Source organism: Anguilla anguilla, chromosome 11 (assembly GCF_013347855.1).
Source record: "Anguilla anguilla isolate fAngAng1 chromosome 11, fAngAng1.pri, whole genome shotgun sequence".
In the NCBI taxonomy this organism is placed as follows: domain Eukaryota; kingdom Metazoa; phylum Chordata; class Actinopteri; order Anguilliformes; family Anguillidae; genus Anguilla; species Anguilla anguilla.
The window spans coordinates 9,012,031-9,038,757 of record NC_049211.1 but is presented as its reverse complement, the minus strand read 5'-3'; the positions used below and the strand labels follow the sequence as shown (position 1 = coordinate 9,038,757).

The window sequence follows — 26,727 nt, the reverse complement described above, 5'->3', positions numbered from 1 at the left end:
GAAAGGCGAAGTGGAGCGGCGGTGTTGGTGATAGCGGAGCACATGTTTGCCCGCACAATGGTGCCGCGATCTCTCTGTACAGTACCGCGCTCCAACGGCCAATTTATTTCCGACCGTGTCTGATGCGAAGCAGCAATTGAAACAGATGAGAAAATACACAGATTCAAATGTGCTGTGCTCAAGAGGTCAGCCATTGTGTTTTGAGCACAATTTAAAAAATCCTATTAAGACGCCAGACAACGAAGCTCAGTGTGCATTATGCTGCGCTAGTTCATTTCCTACACCTGATTTGTTTTACGCCCCGTAGATACGTAGTGCTTTTGTTAAATTTTTTTTAAATGGCTCCGGCTGCATCATTACAATTTGTGATTGTTTTCAGACATTTCAATCTGAATATTATTATTCCTTTTTTTCAAGCGGGGCCATAGCCTTGAAATAAACTCCCAAGGACGTCTGCTATCACATCTGCCAGATTGAACACTCATATAGTTACACAGACAGAGGTTAAGTAAATGTGTGAAGTAGTCATGCGTGGTTACTAGTGATTTGACCATTGGCTGTTGGAACGCAGTCAGTTTCTGAAGAAACCTTTCGAACTTAAGGAAAAGCAGCAGTTGGAAGTGGTGAGAAAAAATTGCAATTGCCCAGAAGGCAACTCTCTCTCTCTTTCTATCTTTCTTTCTCTCTCCCTCTCTCTCTCTCTCTCTCTCTCTCTCTCACACACACCCTCTCCTTCCCCTGCATGCATGTGTGTGTGTGTATTTTTTGCTCTCCAGAGTTTGGAATTGACATACAGATATAAAGTTTGCTGTTTAGAATATGTTCATGCCCCGTTTGGTCCTTGGCAGCCTCTGAAATGTGAGTTTGCGATGAATAAGGAATAATGAGAAATAAATGACAGGAAGAAAAGCTGTTCCTGTCCTGATACCGGGGTGCCATCTCTGTTTTGCCAGATCCTATTAAAATTTCATTACCTCTTATGCTTGTTAAGGGAGGGACGTTTCAATATTTAAACCCCTGCGCTCTTTTAGGAAATGAATGTACTGCCGCCCAAATTCTGCCCCTCGATGTCGGCCAGTTCATGCCCGTGTTCCGGGACACATCGGTTCCCCAGAAATCGTGAGCTGCTTTGGGGGTTCGGGGTTCGGGGTTCGGGGCTGTCGTCGCGCGGCTCTGCTGGCGGTAAAACGGAAGCTTTGAGGACGGATAAACGCGCGTCGCTCGCTCTCCGAAGCGCGCGCCTGCGGGAGGTGCGTGGCGGCGATGTGACAGATGGCCGGGAGAGTCGGAAGATCCGCCGGGGTGCGGTGCGAACGCGTCCCCGGGTTCGAGGCCGCGCCCGCGGGAAAGAGAGTGGGGGGAAGAACAGGGAGGAGGGAGAAAGGGAAGAAGTAGGGTAGGAAAGGAGGGAGGAGGGAAAAAGAAGAGGGAGAAAGGGAAATAGAGGGGGGGAGGAAAAGAAAGAGGAGGGAGGGAAAGAGGGGAGAAGGAAGAGAAAGGGGGAAGATGGAGAGGGAAAAATAAATAGAAAAAGGGAGAAGGGGAAAGAAAACAGAAAGGAGATAGGGAGAGGGGGAGAAAGGGAAAGGGGCAAAGAGAGAGAGAAGAAGTAAAAGGGGGGAGAGGGGATTGAAAAGGAAAGAGAGTCAGGGGGAGGGAGAGAAAGAGGGGGAGAAAAGGATGGGAGAGGGGTGGGAGAGCGAGAGGGGAAGAGAGCAGCTGAGCGTGGAAACAGTGGCAATGAGAGCAGTGTGGGGTGCTTTGCCATAATCAGATGCTAACACAGTGCCTGTCTGATAGATGGTGCATGAAATGTGTGTCTGTCACAGAGACATGCGTTGTGCTGTAAAAGGGAGCGCTCTGGGACAGGCCACAGCATGGCGTACACCGTCACGCATACCTCTGCAGCTGTCTCACCACTGGCCTCGTTTGACGGACACTCAAGTGAAACTACCCAGAAAGCATTGCGGTCCTGTATACCGCAGATGATGGATCCAGTCCAGGAGGGCCGCAGGGCCTGCAGGTTTAACTCCAGTCCTGGGGGGCGGGGCCTGTGTTGGCAGGTTTATCTGCAGTCCTTGGGGGCCACAGCATCTGCTCGAATTCAGTTGGTTTCAGCGTCAGTGAATCATTGACGTTTAGAATGTTGGAGAAATCCACACACCTCGTTCTTAAGATCTTAATTGGCGGCTGATTGATAGGAAACCATAAAAACCTGCAGACACTGTAGCCCTCTAGGCCGTGAGTTTGACGCCTCACTATATGCTGCTCTTTATCTTTTGAACAGTGCGTATTATTTTTTGTCCTACCTGTCCTCACATTACAGAGGAGGTGATCTATTACAGTACTGTCGTTTGACAACAGCTTGTTGTTTGTTTTCCTTGTTGATAAGAGCAGGCTTGTCAAGCCACTTTGATGAAAGGCCACACTGTGTACATGTTTGACCAGGGACCAAAGCACAGTGTTATGGAGGTGCTCTGGGGGATTAGTGTTGGCACCTCTGTTCTTCCTTTATACATAAATGATACTGGTAAGGACATTTGGCACAGAATGATTACTGGTGTGGTTTCAAGTTTGAGAGTTTGCCTTAAAATTGAAGGTTATTCTTTTATTAAGCAATGTATTTTGACCAACAGTGACAGCTCTCTGCAACGTAACTTGGCAGATTTGATTTTTGTCGGTTCTGTTTTAAAGTCTCTTTGAAATACCAAAAATAACTGGATGCCGTTGTGTGGCAAAATGAGCCACCTGTGACTTCTGTGCAGCATGCACACCTCTTTATCCTCTTTAGCTTGTTAGTAAGTTCGTCTTGAAAAAGATAATTAATGAGGTGATATCTTTATGGACATGACTGAAGCTGTACATATGCAGCCATTGTAGCAAAAGACGACATTAATTTATATGATTTTAGGCATTTTGGGTCTATTTTTATGGCTCGATGTTACTTGTTCATAGTGCATAATATTTATTTGTTGAGCCAGCCAAAAGGGCCTGGTCCGTACGGCAGTTAGCTCTACAGCTGTGGAAGGGCCGCAGGGTATTGTGAGCAAACTGTGCGCTATTTAGCGCATGAACGGGGGATATAGTCGCCATCACCTGCCCCCCTGGGCCGGCGACCCAGTTTCCCATACGCGGCCCTGTGGCTGAGCGGGCCGCGGTTGGGAAAGCAGGCGGGGTTATCGTGGTGAGCCGCGGCGAGATGGAATGTGCAGCCAGGCTACTCGTACAGTCCGATGGAACCGCTCGCCTTCGTTGTCTTGTCGTGATTCGCATCCTGGCGAAATGACCCCTGCTGTGCATTGGGGAATGAAGGTGAAATTATTATTATTATTATTGTTATTCGTATTATTGAAAAACTCATTCATGGCTTCCGCACGCCGGTCACTGCTCTGGTTTCCGCGGAGCAGTCCCACAGTAGATCCCGTGAACTAGATTGTGACCTTGCGTTTGTTTGTGTCCTGTGTCCTTGCAGAGAGCGCGCTCATGACGCCGATGGAGGGGGCCCACCTGCAGTACTCGCTGAAGCCCCACCCAGCCCTGGAGGCCGCCGCGCACCTCCTCCCGCCCAACGTGCTGGTGTCCGGAGCGGAGAGCGTCCCCGGGATAGTGCCCTCCTCCGGGGAGACAGGTGAGGAGAGAGGCGGGGGGCCGTGATAACCCCCCCCCCCACACCCCTCACCCCCCCGGGGTCACACATTCATCTCAAACGTGACATCGGCTGGGCGCTGGAGCGTGGTGGCTTGGCCCAGACGCCATTGACCTCAGGTGTCTGGCACGGCGAGCTGCTTTTTCATCCGCCGAGAAGGTATCTCGGCCGAGATAACTCCAGGTACAAATAATATTGTGTCCTAAATCTTTGTTAACAGGTGACATGCTCCATGTAATATGCCACGACTTGTTAAAATATGACTCTGTAACCTCTGCCCCCCCCCCCCCAAAAAAAAGGCACAACTTTGGCTAAATGTCTTGAAAGAAGCAAAATATTTGTTGTGGTGTAACTTGATGAGAACGGTTTAAAATGCTGTAGGGGTCTCTTCCTTCTCTTCGTTGTTTCTCCGCTTATTCGCTGTTGTCATTTGCAGAAATTGATTCTGTTAACGTACAGCTGTTGTGAAAAACAGAAATTCCACCGATTGATTACTTTTCCACAAAACTTTTTTTTTTTTCCTGATGGCTCTTCTTTGCTCATTACGACCTCGTTTTTAAATTTTGAATGAAGCTGCCAGTTGCCTGACTTGTGAAGGGCGAAATAATGGGAGAAAGTGTAGGAATGAGTTCTTAACATCTGGGAGAGTAATTACTTTCTGCTAGTGTCTCGTGTCTCCTGTTGACAGTCCCTCATATCCCTAACACATTTTTCTTGGAAAAGTGTCAACACCTCCATGTGTTGGCAGAAAGTCGGTGTCACTTTGAATGAAGGTGATGGAACTCTTTTGCAGTTAGTCTCCTAATTTCGACATGTCTGCCTGTTCTGTTATGTCCATTTTAGGCGCTCGGAAAGACTCATTTTCTTTCATCAAGCATTGAAGTTTAATTAAGAACTTTGAAAATGATAACTTCATCATTTAATACAGATTGCAGGAATACTTCTCTTAACCTTCTTGTTGAAGTCTGAAAAGCGTTTTAACAGTCATTTTTACCAGCCATTTTTGTTTTGATGATGTGATATATTTGCCTGCAGACACTTCTATTTAAGAAAGAGAGGGATGGGAAGGGGACAGAGAGGAATGACATTTTTTGTTTTCTTCAGAATCTGTAACTTTGATAATTTGGTATTAAAATTATGTTATGGTGAATTTGTTGTAACACAGGCAAACTATAGATTGACAGGTATACATTTCCTTTGAGGGTGCGGTGAAGAGAAATGGGTGCAGTGTGCACACAACTAATTGAGTCAGCTTCACGGATAATTTCTGTTTTTTTTGTGTGAATTGTCGCCGAAAAACTTAACCACCATCTTCACCACAAGTTCTGACAGCTTAGGACGGGCTCTTGGGTGTAGCGTCACTTGTGACCTCGTTTGATCGGAGGGAAGAAGTCAGGTGGGGTCTCTTCATTCCTCACACCCAGGAAGTCTTCAGTGTCATTTCAGATTCCGCGTGCGTCTGCACTGTGCGTCCGGGATTTCAGTCAATTGAACGCTGCGTCTTCTGAAAGAGTGTTCGTGGGAAATGCCACCGGAGCAATAATCCCATTGATATCCCGAGCAGTAAATGGATAATTAATACCATTTACGCCAGCGAGCCTTCAAATCTGAACTGCATTAGGTGTGTGTGTGTGTGCGCGCGCGCGCGTGTGTGTGTGTGCGTGTGCTTGCATGCGTGTGTGTGCGTGTGTGTTTGTGTGTATGTGTTTGTGTGTATGTGTGTGTGTGTGTGTGTGTGTGTGCACGTGTGTACATCACTCCAGCACATTTCATGGATTAGTGAATATTAAGTTCCACTGTTATCTGCAGTGAGTTTGCTTCCATACCGACTGATAGCATTGATTGATACGTCTGAACGGCTTTGGGCTGTGGCTGTATGAGCATGCGGACGCGTGAATGGCTGCAGTTCAAACCTGGAGCAAGGGGACTAATGAAAAGGCTATTAGTAACCGGTACAGTGCACGCACCAAGTCGGTGTGAAACGATGCATTTCAGTTTTGGCTTAAGCGGTTACTCAGCGCAGAGACAGCGTGGAGCGGCTTCGTCTGGGAGAGTAAGAGGCCTGTTCTCTCATTCAGCTCACGGTCAAAGCCGGGAAGCTTCTCAGACTGCACGTTATTACATAACGGTTTAGCGCAGAGTCAGATTTTCTCTCTCCCCCCGCTCTCTGTAAAAAGTTGAACTTTGCAGTGGATAAAATGGAGTTTATTGGAGGAGCTAATAAAAGGGACGGGGTTTGACAGTGGAGGGTATATTAGGCGGCGAGTGCCGGGCCTGGCTAATCCGGTGCCGTTTCGGATCTCTGAGCGGATCGACCCGAGTTGTCTTAAGAGCCGTGCGCTGGTCTGTAGCTTTAAGTCGGCGTTTTAAAGCACAAATGCTCCTTCGTTTATTTTAATTTTCTCCCTCCTGTTCCCTCCCCTCTGTACTGTAACAAGACCAGCCGTGGTAAATGGCAGCCAGTGGAGATTGTATTTGGGGGAAAAGCAGTTTCCCAGGCGACTGAAATGGCTATTGTTTTTTTTTTTTTTTGTATGACGCTATACAGTATGTATGAGACATGGTTGCTGTCCCCTGCAGCATTATTGACTCTGACATAAATGGAAAGAGGAAATGGCCTCTCATAAAGACCACTGTGGTGTCAGGTGGGAGTTTTAAAGCACACCTCTGTCCTTGTGTGTCACTGTCCGATCAATACCAGATGAAGCCAACTGTTACGGCAGACTTTGGGGTTTATTAGAGAGAAGGTGAATACTGATCCGCAATATCGCAGATTGGATGGCTTTTGCCCCCCTCAAAAAATGACAGATTAAAAAAAAAGATTTATAAGAACGATCGGAACGAGCCGTCTGATTAATTGAGCCAAATTCATTCCCCGTTCCGAGATTCTTATTAGACTTCAAAGAACACCAGCGGCCATAAAACATCTCCTTAAAGCATTCAGGGGTGACTCGGCCTGGCCCGGGTCTATCGATCCTGCGGTGATGCAGCTGGAATGGCTGGACTAACAGCTCCTGGGGGGTATCCAGCCCCTTTAGAAAAACACCATTTTTTTTCTGGGCATCTCCAGAACTATCAAACAGCTTGGCCCTTGACAGGCTTTTATAGGCACAGATGAAAGAACGCTATGTAACTCTGGGAGAGGCCAATGGGATTCACCCACTTAAGGGTACAGTGTCCTGCAGCCGCACACGCAGCTGAGGGCTTGGTTCTCCCGGCTTCTCCACGCTGCGTATAAATCAGTTTTTTCTTCCCATTTTTTTTGCAAAAATTGTCCAAGTAACTTTGACAGTTGCTTCACGGTCCCAGGCATTGTTGAAGATCTTGGAGATTTTCACTATGTTTTTCTATTACTGTAGATTACGATTTAACCATTTAACTAGAAGGGTCTAGAAATATTTTCTTGCTTAATCTCTGAAAATAACTTTTCTGTACAAGTTGAATTTTTCAGCAAGAGATCTGCATCCTCAGACTCCAACACATGTTTTACTGAAAGCCGAGCAGATTGGCTCCATCGTTTCCGGAGTGTGAGAACGGGAAGGTGCTTGATTGTGGAGAGCGTTCGCCACCTGTGCAGCGTTATTTTTATTGACTCATTTATTTATTTATTTATTTCTGTGTGTTGTAGCAGACTCGCTGCAGAAGCCTCGCTTGCTGAAGAGCTTCACCTGCTACCTGGACAAGCTGTCCCTCACCCTGTACCCCTCCCTGGAGAAGTTTGAGGAGGAACTGCTGCAGCTCTTGAACGCGGACCACCTAAGCCGGGTATGCCACTCCTTGCAATCTGTGCCGTAACGAGGCAGGGGCTTGCTGCCTGCCAGTCGCAATAATATATGCCAAGTAGATCAAGAGTCTTCCTCTGGAACAACTGATCTTCTGCCATCTCTGATCTGCCAAACTTGAATCTGAAAGGTATTAGCTTATGAGTTTTTTTTTTTTTTCTTTTTGGACGCCGGGAGAGAGAGAGACGGCGCTTTTAACGATGTGTGACAGATGTGCTCGTGCGCTCGCAATTATTTACACAGTGCAGTTGTGCAGACCCCCATTCATCTTCGTCGATTTGAGAGATGGATGTCTGCGAAAGACGATGAGAATTGATATCGTCGTCTTGGAACGGTCGTTACCTCCCAGCCTCATTTTTAATACTGTGCGGTGTGCTGTCTTTCGAGTTCTGCCGGGAATTCTCTTGGGAGGCCACTGAGCATGTGCAAAAGACGGTTTAATTAGCAGCCCCGATCCTCACAGTGTTTTGTCAAGGGCTTTATCTTATGAGCGGAGAAGTGTATACCAGGTAGGACTGTCATTGTTGTGTCATACAGCCATTTATATACCAGTCTGTCATATTAATTGGTGTTCTGAAGAAAATACCATCTCTGGTAAGTGTCTGTTGTTCTTTAAATGGTGGGTAAAGATTTATTTTTCTGTCTGCTGATGCAGGCGCTAAGACGCAGGTATTTCATTCTTTATTCATGCAGTGCCTTAGTCGACGCTGTGACCTTTCTGAGACGAAACCTTTAGCGGCTCTAATTGCCGTATGCTGTAGCCGCGCCCCGTGGCGGAGGTTGAAACGGGAGCACGCCGCCTTCAGCCTTTCTTCGGAAGTTTGTTCTCTTTCTCTTTTTCAAAAAGCTGCATGAAGTGATTGCAAAGTGGCGGGAAATAATAATTGACATAACCCTACAGTATCACGGAGGGACGTGTCTACAACGCATCCACCCAAATATCTATTCAGAGTAGAGTCTGTTAAGTGTAACGACACACGTTTCAAATCAGGCATAAAACCCGTGTTGAAAAAAACCTCGGAATTGTATGGGCGTGGTCGGGAGCTCCACGCCACCCCACCTCCCCACTGAACTCCTCCCAAACGGTCCCGCCCACAAGTAAACAAACATATGTGGCCAAACAAACACTCATCAGACATATGCAAACAGTATCCCCAATGCTCATCAGCACCAAATGCAATTTGTGAAATGTACAGTATGTGGCTTTTCGGGTTATGTGTAAATTACACCTTTTAACACAGATTCTGTTACTCTGTGAAAACAATTAGCAATAGTTTATGCGCAAGTTCTCAATATTACAGAGTATTGAGCTTGTTTTCACGCTGTTTTCATGTAATCACTCATTTCCACCCTTGGTAAAGGACATGTACAGTACTTGCATATTTAATCTAATAGAATATAGATGAGTCATTTTTTCTAGGAATGACAATAAGTACTGCACAAGCCACACTTCATTGCAATTCAAATCTTAACAGCCAGACATATTCCTCTCATGTCGTAGTATGTTTTAGTCATTTCAACTAAAACATGCTGTAAAATTAACTCATCATGTGTTGACCTTGGCAGTTTATAGGCGTGTTTAGCTACACGCAAACTAATATACATAAAAATGATTGGTATGAAATGCGTCACCAAAAAAGTTTTGTTTCTGCCAACTGGACTGAATTGTTCAGACTTACTCTTCTTGGCTTTCCAGCTGATGGTCCACTGAACTGCTCTCGATATTTTCCGACCACTTAACAAACACCCCCTCGACCGTCGGTGCCTTCCAGCCTCCATTCGTTTGCTGTTTCCATCCTTTTTTCATGATGTTGTCTTTGGGAAGTTTGGAAAAGTGTACACTGGGGGATACTCAGGGCCTCAGCGGCTTCAGCCTGGCGCATTTTCGCTGCCAAGTACCGAATGTTTTTTGTCAGCAGAAAAAAGCCTTTATTTTGGCTGCCATGTTGAATAGCAGACGCATACTTCACACGAATTGATTTGCCCAAAGGACACAGTGTATAGGCTAGTGTTACGCAAGGTGATGCACAGCTGTTAAACTAAAGTGCCTTTCTAAATTTGATATGGTTGCAAGCGTACAGAGTAACTGGCACATTTCACAGTCATTGTATCATGATGAGCATGTGACAGCTAAAGCTTTCAGCTTGAGCAGGTCACGCTATATTTGAATATTCTGCAGCTCTCAAAATCTAACATTTAAAGATCTTGTGCCATCTAAATTACCATTTTTATTAGTTTCACCTAAAGAACCAAAGAACACACATGCTGTGATATCAAACCTATTTTATCAGTTGAGATTCTGAATGAAGGTTTTATGAAAATAAAAGTTATTTCTACAAAGGCCATTACAGGGCACTTTGGTATTGATGTGATATAGATGTTATTATTTTCCTGCTCATGAATTTTAAGAAAGTAAGTATACGTCTCTGTGGAGTGGCTATATGAAAGAAGAAAGTGATGGCACAGAATCTTTAAATGATTGGACCTTCGTTTTCTCCCATAATTGCCTGTATGAAATCCCCTTTCTTCTGCATGAATAAAGAATGACTGTAAATACATCTGCATTCACTCTCACCTACAACCAGGAAAATGAAAAATATTAAAGAATTATCTTATTTTATGGAGTGACTTAGGTTATCTTTGATTGGGGATATAAATGACTGACTGTTTTTCATTTAAATTGAATGTGTTTTGTCTCTTTTTTTCTTTTTACAATTTAAATGCCTTTGAATACTGAGCTAAATAATCATTTGTTGGTTTCTGTTTGACTGAGTAATTGAATATGTGTCCTATCCCTTTTACTAGCCTTGTATCAGTCATTTCATTTATTAACATCGGCTATGCTTGTAGGGATTACAGTATGCATTTATGAGCGCTGTATTTACCTGCTGGAAACCGTAGTTAAATATGTAGACAAATAGTTCACTTGCCCCCATCGGAAAAAATAGATAGCGTTTATCTAATGCGAAATTTCTCAAATTTCTCACAAAATGCTTTGCATCTCCAGTGGTACATCAAGGAGGGCCGAATTCCTGTGGCAAATGTAATTACCATTCTGCAGGCTGCAGACGCCTTTCTGTCACAGCAGTCAGGGTGAACTCATTTCTCGGGAACTCTCTTCTGGCTTGTGTTCGGAAGATTTAATTTGATGGCGAGTTTGCTGGAAACAGACAACAACAAAAAAAAAAACACTTGTCTTTGAATGCAACTGGAATTTGAATGCATCTTACGACGGGGGCAGTCGTTTTCATGTCATTTTGTGTTTTTGTTTTAAAATGCTTACGCAACCAGTAACCTGTATTTTCGTTTACGGTAAACTTGCCAGGTCTCTTTTCTTGGATTTGGGTATTTTAACTGCAGTAACCTCCGCTGCCACTCAAGCGGTAAATTATAATTTCAAAGCATCCGGCTTTGTTTACAGGGATATCACATTATCATATTACTTTACATCATTATAAACAATTATAATAAACCCCTAAGCACTATATGCTTTGCCAGTGTACGTATGAAAACAAAAATTATAATTAAAAAAATAGCACTCGGAGTCATTATTTCCTTTGGGAAAACAGAGAGGGGTACAGATGGAGATTGGATCGCAAACAGAAAGGGTCATGGTGGGGAATCGAACCCACGGCCTCATGGGGGATTGGTAAACGAGTTGAGAGACGGCCGCCCACTGCACAGCTCTCTCTCTCTCTCTGTAATAAAGCTCAACTGCTGTGCGCACATTAGCATGCGATTAGCCCGCAGATAGCTCCTTCTGACATTGTGGATGTGGGGGGAAAAAAATCTTAAGATTCATTTTTGCACCATTTGAAAAATAGCGTTTCTATATGCTCGTAATACACAGGAGCACAGATTACAGGGTCAGGAAGTTTTTGCTTGTATGAAGCTCTAGTGCAGTAGCAGCAGCAGCACTGTCCCTTGGTTTCATTGTGGCTTTTGTGATTTTTAAACGTGGGTGGACAAAAAGAAACCACTTTACAACAACAGAAGGTCTTGCTGCCAGACAGCGACAGACAGAAAGGTGAATTCCTTATTATTATTATTATTATTATTATTATTATTATATGAAGTGCTGATGCTGACAGTATCGCGGTGCTTTTCTTTAGCACACGCAGGTGGTGGCGGTGAGCGAGTTTTACCTTGGAGACCAGGGTCACGGCTGGAATGTGGAGTCACGTAAGGCGACCCCGCGGTAGTGTCACTGCTTTGCTTTACACCCAGGTGCTCCCCTCCAGAATATGCCAAATTCCACACTGTAGTCTTTTGCTGAGACGTAAAAAAAAAAAACAAGTAGAAGATCATGAGACGCAATCTTTTTTTTTTTTTTTTTGTTGGAATGGCGAGATCCGCCGTGTTCTAATGCGAACCGTTCCCCGGGAGACGGCACGCGGCCTCTCACGGCGAACGGCGCTAATTTATGCGGCACGGATTACGACAGCTTGGTTTTAATTAGACCCGTAGTGAGCATGTGACCTTTGGAAGTCTGACACTTATCTTCTGCACGTTGTTTTGGAGGTGAGAGCGACACCTTCACCCGGTGCGACATCCTCACGACTCTGTCTCTGAGAGAGTGAGAAATGGAGAGAGAAGCAAGCTGAGAGGCTGGTAACTGTTTGCTTTAACAGTTTTGGAAGTTGAGCGGTTTTTCACTCTGAAGTTTGGGGAGAGTAGCTCTGTGAGGCTGTGGATGACTGGTCTGGGCTGTGGGGGAACGGTCCACTGGCTTTCTGGCTCGTTGGCTGAAGTGACTGAAAGCTCAGTATGGTGGAACACATACTGCAACCCTGGGAGCACTTTTTTTGTGATGAGAAAATAATTTTCCCAGAATTCTGTGGGAGTTCCGTAACACTTTCAGTTTCATTGTCTGTTAATTATACATTGCTGAAGTCAATTTACTCAACCACCTTTTTCAAAATAGTTTAAAACATACAGCTGGTATTTTAAAAAAAGAATACTATATTTCAATCAACAGAATTACCTGTTCGATGTTGGAAAACTCCACAGTAAACAAACCTGGCACAGTAGGCTTATTGAAGTAGCTCCCTCTTCATAACTTATTATCGCTTGTTACAAGTTACGTGCCCCTGAGGCCTGTATCATGAAGCAGGAGAACTGAGTTAGCTGGATAACTGTGCTGAGTAAAACCCGGACTGCTCTTTTTACTTCAGTCCAGGTTTTACTTGGTGCAGTTACAGTATCCAGCCTACTCAGTAATCCTGCTTTGTGATGCAGGCCCTTGGTCTGCTGCTGATACAGTTTTATAATTAACTATTGTTGATATCATTTAAATTTTAATACAAACTTTTCAATTTTAAGACTGATTCCCTTTTTCAACATGAGATGGTTTTGAAAGGAGTTTGTTAGTTGGATGGGTAACTAATTGTGAAGCGTTTTGTTACACTGTCTTGCTGATTTAAAAGTATTGCTTCTCTCGCTACTTCTTGGGTATATTTTTTAAATAATCTTTTGCTTTTCTAGTAAACATGGAAGTGAAATTAATTTTGGAGCAAGCACTTATTAAGCACTTGGTGGTTAATAAGCGACTGATTAACATTTTTATGGTCCAGTAATTTAATTTATTTTTTGAAAAGAGTGAACAGGCTGCTCCCTTTATTTTTATTTATTTTTTTGCTCTATTCAGACAGAGACAGGGAGAAAGCAGAGAGGGTAACAGATAGAGAAGGGATGATATATCAGAAGGCAGTATGGAAGGGAATTGTATTGTTTTAGGCTTTAGAGTCAGCCCTCCCGACTGATTGAGCCAAACGTTTCGCCCAGTCCCAATTTTTTATTTTTTAACACGGAAGACATTGCACGGTCCTTTGGGGAGAATTGGGAGAAATTCTGTAGCGAGAGGAGCAGTCCTGAAGTCATTTCTGTGGTGGCGCATATCCATTTACTAGGGGCTCTGACACCACGGCGAAATGCAGGACAATCTGGCGAGCCATACTTTGCGCCCGTTGTCCAATTTTCCGTCGGTAAGTCCCGGTCTGCGGTTAACCTTCTTTTCCAACTCCTCGGGGGAACTGGGATCATTTCTGTATGAGGGCCTCTTGAAGAGCAACTTGTTAGACAGGTAAATGGATTCTCGGCCGCTGTTGTTTCTGTGTTTATTTTTGCAGGGGAGATCTAGGCATGGCCTTTGTATCGACATAAATTGCACTTTTACTTTGAAGTGCTTCGCTCGGAGTGGGCTGGCCTCCTTGGGGAAACTCTATTGTACTGTTTGGGAGAGGAATTTGTCAGGGCCTGTCAGAGTCTGTCCGTCAAGCGCTGACTCACGGCAGAGACATCCTCCAGCGATGTGGAGGCTACTTATCCCCTGTAAGCCCTTTCCGCTCAGAGGAGGTCAAGTAGCGCCGTTAGAAAATTTAATGCGTTTCATTTAAAAATCTGTTATTTTTGGCAAAGGCCCATTTACGCTGCTGTTTGAAAGTTTCGCTGCTTTTGAGGGCCGGAGTTAAAATTCATTGTGTGTCTGTGTGTGTGTTTGTGTGTGTCTGTGTGCTTGTATCTGTGTGTCTATGTGTGTGTGGGTTTGTGTGTGTGCGTGTGTGTGTATGTATGTGTCAGTGTGTGTGTCTGTGTGTGTAACTGTGTGCGTGCCTGTGTCTGTATGTCTGTGTGTGTCATGCGTATGGATTATTAATTTAAAAGGGTACCTTCTTCATTGACCGTATTGTAGTGGGGGCAGCGCATACTTGGGCATGCGTATGTAAAGCTCTTGGCTTCAGGGAGAGTATATGAGCTATATAGCACATTTCCCAGAGAGCACTCTGTTGCTCCGGGTCCTCTTACCTCCCACTTCACTGGCTGATGAGCTTTGGGGGGGGAAGTTCAGAGAGTGCCCTGGATCAGTGGCTTTTCTCTTTCTGCAAATGCAATTTCTTGGGTTTCTGAATTAGACTGCCAGAGTCTGGCTTTTTATCTCTCTCCGCCCAACTTTTCTAGTGCCTTCCTGCGTTAATGCAGCGCAAAGCCCCCTGCGACAGGAAGTCATTTTCTCCGTGCCGCCGCGTGTCTGGGAAACGCCAGGGCTCGCCACTCGCTGGCTTTTTTCTTCAGGTGTAGTAAATGTCATTTGCCGTACCTTCTAGACACCCAAGCTGAACTTTTCCTTTTATCTTTTTTTTTTCTGCAATAACAGAATCAACAGGTGAAAGTAATAATGCCTTGTTCCTTGTTATCTAGCGACATGCCCGCCTTTGCTTGTTTCTGGTGTCATATTGTTGGGACTGTTGTGTTATAGTGTACACATACATTTCATTATGGACAGTTATTGACAACATAAAGACACCCCACTCATTTGTTGTGGGAGTGGGGAGGGGGGGGGCTTATAAAGAGTATCTTCATTCCTCTTCAAGCAAGCTTGGCATCTGAGCAACTCTTATATGTCCAAATCAACCATAATTAGGCAACAACAACAAAGGCAAAACAAGACAGGCAGTACAATTAGCTGATAGCACAAATAAAGCATGCTATAAATCTCTTAGTACTGGCAATTACTGAAGTTCTGTGGACAAAAATCTAGCTCCTGTTCACTTAATTAGAGCAGTCAACCGCTTGGTGTTTCCTCGGTCTCACCAGATTTGGCATAATTATGTGGCCACCTGTGTAAATTTTTCACACATTTTTGTTCTTCAGCGAGAGGCTTTTCAGTGATCAGAACAGTTTGGAAGGTAGTGCAAAACATTATTGTGGTGAAGTCAAATTCACGGTCCTTTGAGTCTCAACAGCAGTTTGTACATTCATACGGCCAAATGGTTATGGATGGGTTCATAACCAAATATTTCATTTCAGTGCATGTTATATGACGTTCTTTTTTTAAGTTAGCGTAGTTTGACCAATACTTTTTTTTAGCTTAGTGTTATTCCCTAAACAGGGCATTGCGGCACATCAAAGCTGTACAGTATGAAACCCCCAGTGAAGGGGCCTATTTTGGGGACAATCGTAGCGCAAGTGCAGTGCAGGTGCTAGCAGAACATGGGCTGGAATTGCTGCTTAAATTGCTGTTGCTTTATTTTTGAATAGGCCGCTCTCAATTTGTGGCCATATGCTTTAGTTTAACTGCTGATCACTATGGTCCTGAAGCAGTGGTATTAAAGGGAAGGAAAGGGGTCGATCCGATTGGTCATAATGAAACCAAACCTCCACCACGACTACAGGTAATTTATGGCTCTTAAACCAGCGTCTTTTACAGTTGCACGTTCGGTTAGGGCTACAGTCTCTTATCACTAAATTACCGGAATGGAGTTGGACACGCCTTAAGTCATCACGGTGAGTTATTGCTAGAGTTGACAATTGTGCATTGTGCACACAACTCCACCAAAATGAGAGAAGATATTTACTCAAAGGTGATGCCAATAGCAGTCAAGGCTAATAATAATGATGCACAGTCGAACAGCAGTGATGTTGAAGTCACCTGTATTTTTTTATGATTCCATCAGGTAATTCCAAGAACATCTTTCCCATTGGTTTAATTCATGACTGACTGCTGTCGGTTCAGCTACGTCGGGTGTGTCACTTTCACACTGGATCCGTGACTTTAATTTTTATAATGTTGAATGTTTACAACTGGTTCAAGTGATTTAGGGCTCACAACAGGCAGTTACTGTGATGGATGGATGTTTTGCAGCATTTGGAATGGGAATCATTTGCAAATGATTGCTTAAAAAACAAGTCATTTAACATTCCTCTTGGTGGTTTCAGGGGTAGTTGTTGGGTAATATCATCTTGTAGAGCTCAGCAAATGGATGTTTGCATGCCTGGACTGAATTAAAAGGACAAAGGCATATTTTTTCACTGTTTAGTCGCATTTCAAAACCATATTTGCAATTTTAGTGTGAAGCTCTGAGACGGAATAAAGCCAACGGATACAAAATGCTGTGTTTCATAACTGGCACTTTAGAGAGGAACTGTTGGTGAGCATATGCTGTGACTGTGGGCATGCTGATCCTGTCTGGTACATTTATGAAAAACATAGCCCGTTACCATGGCTCCCTAAAGCTTCTGGCAAAAGGTACATGGAGAACACTTCAGTTAGAGTTCAGCTGAACTTGGTCAGTCTTCTCTCAATAATAACAGAAAAGTTACATAAATAACATGTTTGCTGACATAATAAAGATCTTGAAACTCACCAAGCATCTGTAATGTGTCTAATGCGTATCAGACACAATGGAATTTGCTGTGTCCCCTTGGATGGTATGATTAGCAGTGTAAATAATAAATAATTGATGCATCTTTATTTGAGTGTGACTCATTGCATAATCACATTAGCAGAATTTCTTCTGAAAGGCAGTCAGACAGATCTGGGGGGGGGGGGGGCATGGGGGCAGCATAGCATAATGATTAGGGAGCTGGACTTGTATGTCTGGGCTTGAAGGTTCACTTCCCAGGTGGGACGCTGCCATTTTACCCTCAAGCAAGATATTTAACCCAAATGTCTTCAGTAAATATCCAGCTGTGTAAATGGATCGTATGTGAAAGAACGTACGCTGTGTATGTCGCTCTGGATAAAGGGCTAAAAACGTAATGTAAACGTAATTAGCACGTGCGCAATCTCGCGCCACGGACGATGTGACGCCGTGGAGCATTAATAAATGGACGATAAATGGAAACCTTAATTATGACGATGTTGAAAATTCCCCGCTGATAAATGTTTAAACGGTGTAAATATTTGAACGTCCAGAAGAGGGGGGCGCGTCCGTCTCCGGCCAGCCGGAGGGACCGGGCCTGACTGATGGCGGGTGAGTCAGTGGGTCCTCTCGCCCCCAGACGACCCGTCTGATGTGAGCTCCATGCCGCCGCCCTGCCGCCCAGTGTCTTCCCCTGCGAAGGGCGGTTGTTCTCCGTCTCTGTGGCGCCCAGGGACGGCCCTCATCGAGGCGCGGCGTCGGTTAAAATCCGTTAAGCAGGGTTCTGATGCTGAGAAGGAAGCGCTAATGATGGCGCTGTGCGCCGCTGCTGCTGGATGAGTCACTGCGGTGTGAAGAAGCACCCAGCCGTGTGACTGACTGTGGTCTGACGAACACAGTCTTACCCCCCACCCTGCCCCGAAACAGGTCCACCCCCCCCCCCCCCTCCCCAAACCTAACCTAAAATGTGAGAAAAAGCACAGATGATTAACTGAATTGAGAACCATTTGAGCAATCGTTCAAGAATAAATCCTGATGTGTATCCTGAAAATGCGTAGCGTCCCATTAATCAGACACACGATGCCTTTCAGATTTAATTTGATCGAGTGATTGAAAATTTCAGTGTATTTTACACACATTTTTAATCCATGTTGACCCAGCAGCATGCGCTTTGTACGTTTGTCTTCTCCGGCGTCAGAAGAAACGTATATATCTGCAGAAAGGGTCAGACTTGTTGTGTCCTCTTTGAGTATCTCTTTGAAAATAGGGCGGCGCCTCCCTGTGTGAGCTGATTGCTGAGCCAGACCAGCAACGGTGGCTTGAGAGAGCAGGTACAAAAACAACAAGGACAGGTTAAGGAAATTACTGTGGTGGAAGGTGACAGCTGCTGGCTGCTTCTCCCTGCATGTGAGAGATGAATGACTGGAAGGGCATTTACACAGGTGTCGCAGGTGTGCTGTCTAATAGGGAAGGGTCCTGGACCACCGGCATTGGCCCCAGGTTGCTTCCTGCTGGATTTCTATAGCAACCATATGGTTTGTCAATATGCACAGAATGCAATTCAAAACAACATTAAAATAATTTTATAAGCTGCAGTCTGGTTACAAAATCCTGTTCTGCGGGCAGTGAAGTAACTAAAGTTTGGGATCTGTCCATCCAGTAATCTCACGCACGTTTGTAATTCAGGGGCAGTTTTTGAGTACAAAGGAACAATTTCAAAAACCAATTTTAATCTCCTTTTGCAAAATCCCCTTCATTTCTTAAAGCTGAATAAGAATCCTCCTTCCACAGGTTTTCTGCTGCTGTTGTGTCTTAATGTACTCCCAGTGACCTTGCTAATTTCTTATAAGTTCTGGGTTTTTTCACCAGACAGTAGATTATTTGGTGTTAATTCTGCTTGCCATTCATTTTTAATCGCAAAGCTGTTGTTAAATTGAATTGTGGGTTACAGTGGCGATACGGAACGCAAACATAGTGCCAACCCAAAAACTAAAAGCAAATATCAGCTTCTGCCAAGTTGCATTAAAGGTATTTGTACTCCTAATAACAATGCAGTTTTAGCTGCGTCTTGCAAATACCCTCTACTCTATTAGTCATGTCAACATTTTATAATGAACATTTACTCGGAACTTTATTTTTGATTTGTGAAGTCTGGCTTTCTTGGATGTTGGAAGTGGATTTTTTTTTTTTTCAGTGCGGGAGAAAAATTATCCTTGCCGAAAAGTTCAGACTTTCAATTGCAGTGGAATATTTTTTTTCTGGTGTTCTGAAGTTTCTGACTGTGAAACAGGTGCATCTGAAGAATTCTATTCTTAGCGGAAATGCAGTTGTCATGTTCAGAGACAAAATGCTTGTTCCCTAAATGAGCACTTGTACCTCAGGAACTCTAAACTCTTAAGAAATTTCCGGTAGATAGAACTGTGAGGAACTTGTTGCATTGGTAGAACAAGTGATTGCCTGGTGAAAATGGCTGCCGTGCTGCTGTTGTGCTCTCAGGCAAGGTACTTAACCTGAGCTGCTTCAGTAAATGTCCAGCTGTATGGATAATTATTTCTTTTTTTAAAAATGAAGCTTTGCAAGTTACCCTGGATGAGGACACGCGCTAAACAAATGGATAATGCAGTTCCATTTGCCGATCCGCTGATTATTATTATTACTATTATTATTACTCTGCTCCACATAAGGGCAAATAGAAAACTCACTTGTTTTTGAGGTAAAGCATAATTCTGAAGAGCGTTTAAGTGGTTGAATTCAGAAATGCACCGCTTTCCTCTTTCTTTATTTAATTACATTACATTACTTTACAGGCATTTAGCAGACGCTCTTATCCAGAGCGACTTACACAACTTTTACATAGCATTTTACATTGTATCCATTTATACAGCTGGATATATACTGAAGCAATTCCGGTTAAGTACCTTGCTCAAGGGTACAACGGCAGTGTCCTTACCTGGGAATCGAACCTGCGACCTTTTGGTTATAAGCCCAGTTCCTTACCCACAGCCACCGATCAGAGCTTTTTCACAGATTGTAACTTCGTTTCTTAGTTTCTTTTTTGGAAAGAGCATCTTAAAAGCCCTCGGACTTGTAAGACACGAGTAAACTAGTGAAAGCTTAATGCCTTGCATGTTGCACTATGTATGCATTCTCTGTCAGAGATGCGATCTATGTTATGTCTTTTTTTTTCTCTTCTTCCTATGGGAGGACATTTTGGTTTTCTTTTAACGACGAACGTGAGGCTGGCGCCTCTACATTATAACCCCCCTGCCCCCCCCCCCCCACCCCCCCACCCCCCCGCACGTGGAATGCGCTCCGCGGACGAGGCTTCCTCGTCTTTTCCCGCCAAAAATAGTGATGACCCACAAAACGGGGGGAAAAAATTTTGTGAGTGAGTGGCATGACGGCGGATTGGAAATTGAGGGAGATGCATCATTTAAGGTTTTCAGCTCCCCGCGCATCGCTCCGCGGAGTTTATATACTATGACGAGGGGAATGGGGTGTGATTTAACTCCAGGCAATTTCATTGTTCGCTCTTAAGCCTCTTAGCTGTAAAATATTCATATTTAGGGTGCGGGAAACAAATCCGTGACGCGAGCAGCCATGGCGAAGTGTTAAAGGGAAATGGAAATTAGAGGCTGTAACAGATGCGCTGTGTTAGACTTTCCGACAGCAAAGCTCTCTCCTTCCATCTCTTCATTACGGGCCTGTCCTCTATAAAACAATTGCTTCTCCTGTAATCTGCCTACATTTGTGTTGTGTCAAAGAGGGATTGAATATTATTGAAAAACAGTTTTATTTATATTCTAAATATGGAGTATATATTCTCAAAGGGTTTTTTTGTGTGAGTTTCAGTGTTATAGAATGGTGGTTGAGAGGTCTGTTTAGACTCCTATATTCTGCTGGTCACAGGCCTTTACGATCATGTTCATGTTTCAGTTTTGTTCATTATTTTTTTTTGGCAATATGGTGAATTTTTGGAGATTGTTAAGCAGTAAATGTAAACCATAAATAATTATAAATTAAATATAAATGGAAATGATAATTGAATGTCTAGATTGGGTGAGATGGCTTTATATTATATAATGGTTCCCTGTAACTAGCGACAACTGGGACTGTAGCATTTTTTTAACAACCACCACCTAACACAGGCGCACAGCAGGTACACACACACACACACGGTGTGTAACTGTATTAAAAAGAGTCGCTGAAGGAGAGAGATGAAAAAGGCCATAGCTCAATTGTGCACAGAAAAATCCAGGCGGTTTCTGAGCGTGCACAATGACGTTCCCCGGAAATTCATTTTCTATTAAAAAACGCAGAGAACTCTAGCTTTTATAGTCACGTTTAGACAGCCAGACGTAATTCAGTCTTTATCAGCAATCAGTAATACAGTAACTGTCAGTTTCTCTGAATGGTGAAAGGAAGAAATGACAAAAGTGAATAAAAAAAGATATGATTGCCTGGGATCATACTGTACAGAATAACTGCTGCTGTTTCATTACTGTTTGTTGTTACATAGAGCTAGAGCCTACAGTATTGTACTGTTCAACATTTGTGCTTAAATATGACTTGGAAGAAAATGCAAAAATTAATTTGTTTCTTTTCAAACACTTCAGTGTAGTCGCTGCTGAACTTGCCAAACAACTGTGTTTGTGAAGAAAAAAATAAAAATAAAAAATCTTACTTTTAAATGTGAATCAAAATTAAAGACATATGCTGATTGGATTGACCAGGATTAACCTGGGGTGAATCGGTGTGTTGGAGCAGATTGGTCCGCTCTCCCCATGAACGAACAGAGTCCACCCATCAACCGCTTCACATCACAGGAGCACACTATTATCAAGATGACACGTCTAATCGCATCATTGATTAGCTTGCCTTCTACAGTAATGCCCTCACTGAAGCACAGAACCTTAAGTCATCTTTAATCACTGAGAAATATGTAACAGCTTTCCTGCACTCTTCTGAACTGAATGCCCTCTTAATGCATGACCTCCCCTGAATTGACAGCCACTGCTAGTGTGTACGCTACCACACTGGACTAGGTAGGCTGTGACATCACATCTCCAGTAGATATAAATGATTTTTAATATATATATATATTTTTTTTTGGAACTTGTCATATGGCTTGTCACTTACCTGATTACTATTTTCGTTATTTATGGATTCAATATTCCTTGCAGGGAGCGCATTGCTGTTCTTTAAAGTTCTTGAAATGTTCCTCTGGCGACCAGCTCATGATTTGTAATGTCAGTCATTTAAGCCCATTATTATATGCTGGAGACCTACTTGTAGCGCTGCATGTTGTGCGGAAATAAATGTCAGTGAAAAGCACGCCATGGACCTGCAATATTTCTATGAGAAATACTAGGGTTTGACAAATGAGTGTAATGGAAACACCATGTGAGAAAGGACTTCACGTTTCAAGTGACTAAATCACATTTGCAAAGGCAACTACACAGGTGAGTCTGGTTAGGTTGCATGGCAATTAGCAGTGTCCCTCAGCTATGAAATAGAATAGGTCTGAGAAACAGTGCTTTCATATGTGATATTCCAGAGCAACATGACACAGATACAAATGGTGTCAAAGAGGCCAAAGAGTGGGTGGCCTAAATTGCAGGTGCATCAATCACCAAAAATGGTGGAACATTGATGAAAATTAAGAAAACATATGCCAAACCTGAGCAAACTGCATTGGCGATGAGGAACAGAGGTCACAAGTCGAAGCTTTTTTTGACAGAGGTCGATAGCCACTGAAAAGGATAGTTGGTAAAGAAACCAATAGGTCTCAGAAATGACCACAGAAATGAGTCGACACCACCGGGACCCGGTCTGAACATAAAAGGGCACGTCGTTCACTTCACAAAGCTGGTATTTACGCAACCATTAGGAAACCTCGCATGCAAGGCTAATGCGTGAAGGTGTGTGACCTGCTGTATGGAGCACAAACCCTTCAGAGCAGTGGGAAGAGGAAATATCATCTGATGAGGTTTTTTTTTTTTTACTCTTTTTTTTTCCTACAGAGAAAGGCAAAGGGAGCACTCTACTCAAAACATCTATTGCCAACTTTTAGACATGGCGGTGGATCTGTAATGCTTGGGTAGCCATCTTGTGGCACTCATTGGGTCCGACAATTGCATATAATGGCCAAGGAAACCCTTTTTCTTGATCAGGTGCACTCTGCACTCTATGGTTAAACACTGTTCCTTCTGGATGTTTCTCCCGTTCTCTAAGATAACAACCCCCCCCTCTCCCCGTACACACTGCTAAGGAAATTTAAGAGGGGTTGCAAGAACACCAGGATGAAGTCCAACGCCATCCATGGCCTCCCAATCTCCAGATCTAAACATTGTTAATGGTCTATTGGACGTTCTGGAACACGGAGCACCGAATAGATTTACACCCCTTTCGTCGTTCGAATAACTGGAGGCTTGCTTTACTTCTTGATGGATGATACTGTATCCCGCTCCGCACTGTTCAGAGCCTGTGTGATGTCATTCCGAAAACTGAAGCCGTTCTCACAGTGAAGGGTAGCCCTGATCCTTGTTATAACTTGTGTTTTTCCCTAGTGGTAACTTCAGCATATTATTATAATCAGGATATTATATATTAGCTACTTGATATTCATGTACTGTTTGGTGTTGATTTAATTGTATTTTATTTTATTTTTTTACATTCCATCTTTTGTGTAAAATGTAAGGTTAAATATTAGGTCTTTAAAATGTTTAAAAAGCAGCGCCAACAACATACATCAACTAATGGAGCTCATGGGCAATTTCAGTAATTGCACTAAGATTAAATATGTAAATCAAGTGTTCCACATTTTACTTGAACTAATCTCTATGAGGAATTCTTTTTTTTTGGTGCAGTAGCTAGTTTTCAAATAGTGTTTACAGACCTCAGAGCTACATTGGAGTATGCATTTACGTGCCACTGCCTTGGTTAATGAAGCTTTTTTGAGTATTAATATTACAGGCAAGATTTAAAAAATATTGCACATTTCACAGTAGCTCATATTACAGTTTAAAGTGCTTAATATCTCTACAGCTTCACATGTTAAACCTGCATGTACCTGAAAGCAAAGCACGTTCCAATTTTTCTTTTTCTTTTTCGAATGAGAAATTGGTGGTGGGGGGGAGGGGGTCATTTAATTTTTAAATATATAAAGCTGATGTCTGCTTCACTTTTGCAACCTACTTTTCATGCCTTTCGAGAAATTATGTACAGCTTTTCAATGTCTTGACGGTCATAATAAATTGGTTTGCATATTTATTTATTTTTATGTAGGCTTATACTTTCATCAGAATGCCCGGAATTACATTTTTTTATGCCTGATTACCCGTTTCTGAAAGACAAATCCACAAAATAAGTCTGCCCTTGCAGACTGTTTCCTTAATGAATGCAAATGCCAATATGCTTGTTAAGTAAATATCACTTGACATTATATAGCACAGAGGGCAGGCTTGTGCCAGCTACAATGAATCGGCAAATTTTCTGTTATTAAAGCGTGTGCTTCCTTAAACACATGCTGTAATAGCCATTGTTGTGACATACTTCGATGAAATATGTTGCTTTATACTATAACATAATTGTTGGCCTGTAATTTTAAGTTGTTGTGTTACATTTACTTTATGCAAGAACAGAAAATAAGCATTAACATTGGACAGTTTTCAGTTTCTCTTCATTTACCACAGTTATGTTCCAAAGGGGCTCTTTACTTTCTTATTCATACATTAATCCAGTTCATTTGCATTTCAAAAGGATCCTTTCATTTCAAATGTGTAGTTTAAGCTGTGGAAGAATGCTGAAAATGCATGTATCACTTCATCAGTCTATTCAAATTGTATCGTAACTTTCCCAACAATTGTATTAAAATTTAAAGTCTCTCCTTGTAGTTTCAGTTAAAGTGTGAATGGAAGCACTAGACTTTGCTCTTCAGCATGAAAATAATACTAAGAAAGTTGCTTAACAAACACATCTTATCTGTTGTTTAACATTACCAAAATGAATACATTTCAGACCATTAACTCTATACTTTGAAGAAGGGCTTTTAAAAAACAAAGCGTAATGCTGTTTGTGAAGACCCTTTACATTTGATTTTCATGTATTAGCAGCACTCTTTTGAACCTGGGGCCTCAGAGTGGTCCAGTTCCCAAACAAAACTTGTGACGTCAGCACCATGGACAGCTCCTGCCCAGATGTCGTTTTTGCCGTGTGTAGGCCTATAGGCTGTCCTGTCATTTCATTTACCGGGCAAAAACTGGTCTATATGCTTATCAGAGTATTCGCAAAAACTGCTGTTTCACAGTAGCATTTAAGTTGAATGTGTGTTTATCTTAAATTCAAGACATCTGTACATCTAAATGTATAGTGTGTAATGGAAGGTTTTTTTTTTTTTGTTTTAGGGATTTCATCACAAAAAGAATTCCCAAAAGGCTTTTTTTTTTCATTAGGAAGAAATCTGGTGTAAGGGATGTGTTTGGCAACCACTCACGCACAGTGAAGTAATTATCCTGAAAAGTTTAGTTATTACTGCTTGACTGACAAGCAGCTTGAGCAGTTTGTCCATTATTACATGACTAACGAAAATATAGTCTCCTCTGTCATCTTTGTGAAGTCATTTAGTCCGCCCTTCTGTTTGAGAGATTGTTTCAAATATAACTTGTTTGAAATTACCTACTCTAGCTGCCCTTTGCACGCCAAAAATTGCCGGTCTCGACACCAGCCGTGATGCTAGCTATTTATCTGTGGAAAGCGAGGGAACAAATCTGTATGTTGGAGCGAACCGGGGCTGTAGACAAGGGATGTTAGGCTGAAGTCGAAATCTCGAGCACATGTTACAGCATTTCCCTGAGAAAGGAGCCAAAACCACGATGCTACAGGGCTGAAACAAAAGCCAAATTCTTGTGTGTCCTCAGTAGCACTGTGAAGGCTCCAGGAGCTCAAGCTGAATAGTGGGTACTCTGCCAGTCGGTTGGCACATGGCTTTGTCAGTATTCAGGTCAGGCATTTTACATCTACCCACATTGTCCTGATGGGTCCGTCCACTGTGTTTGTGCAGATGGGGGTGCTCCCATGTGGTGTATCCAGTTAAAGCACCGCTCTCAGCACAGTGATGTACCCTCATTAAGAATCCCATTTCTACTGTGGCTGTGCTGACTGTGCCACATAATTGGTCACTGAGAGTTGCCCTGGGTTGTACCTACTAACTGTGTACAGTACATGGGATGGAGTGAAAAGTGGCTGGCTGCATGGCTGTCAGAGGATGCATGTGCTCTTCCTGTGTTACAGTGTGTTCTTCCTGTGTTACAGGGTGCCCTTCCTGTGTTACAGGGTGTTCTTCCTGTGTTACAGTGTGCTCTTCCTGTGTTACAGGGTGCCCTTCCTATGTTACAGTGTGCTCTTCCTGTGTTACAGTGTGCTCTTCCTGTGTTACAGTGTGCCCTTCCTGTGTTACAGTGTGCTCTTCCTGTGTTACAGGGTGCCCTTCCTATGTTACAGTGTGCTCTTCCTGTGTTACAGGGTGCTCTTCCTGTGTTACAGTGTGCCCTTCCTGTGTTACAGTGTGCTCTTCCTGTGTTACAGTGTGATCTTCCTGTGTTACAGTGTTCTTCCTGTGTTACAGTGTGCCCTTCCTATGTTACAGTGTGCTCTTCCTGTGTTACAGTGTGCTCTTCCTGTGTTGCAGTGTGCTCTTCCTGTGTTGCAGTGTGCTCTTCCTGTGTTGCAGTGTGCTCTTGCTCTGTTACAGTGTGCTCTTGCTCTGTTACAGTGTGCTCTTCCTCTGTTACAGTGTGCTCTTCCTCTGTTACAGTGTGCTCTTGCTCTGTTACAGTGTGCTCTTCCTCTGTTACAGTGTTCTCTTCCTCTGTTACAGTGTGTGATAGCGGTGCGTCTTAACTAGTAATTGTATCACAAAGTATATATTCCATAATGCATCATGCTGTTCATGTGACTCTATGAGTATGAATCTAATTGTCCTGTTTACATGCACATTTCATTACATCTCCTTCGGTTCTTAAATATGCCTTGAAGAAGTGCATCAGATGTGCTTATTGTGACAGTGATTCGAATAGTTCTGGGAGAGGGATACACACGGCATCTTCTCTCCGGCTGCCTTTTTAAATACGGACGCACAGCTGATACGCTAATTGGATTG

At 43.2% G+C, this 26,727-nt stretch overlaps 1 protein-coding gene across 1 annotated transcript in view; it reads left to right on the top strand.

The window, feature by feature from the left end:
• Nucleotides 1-26,727, top strand: part of nphp4 (nephronophthisis 4) — a 154,343-nt gene that overhangs the window by 37,989 nt on the left and 89,627 nt on the right. Inside the window, exons 6-7 of the mRNA XM_035381236.1 lie at nt 3,473-3,628; nt 7,275-7,411. Of these exons, the coding sequence (XP_035237127.1) occupies nt 3,473-3,628; nt 7,275-7,411 (293 nt within the window). The remainder of the gene's footprint in view (nt 1-3,472; nt 3,629-7,274; nt 7,412-26,727) is intronic.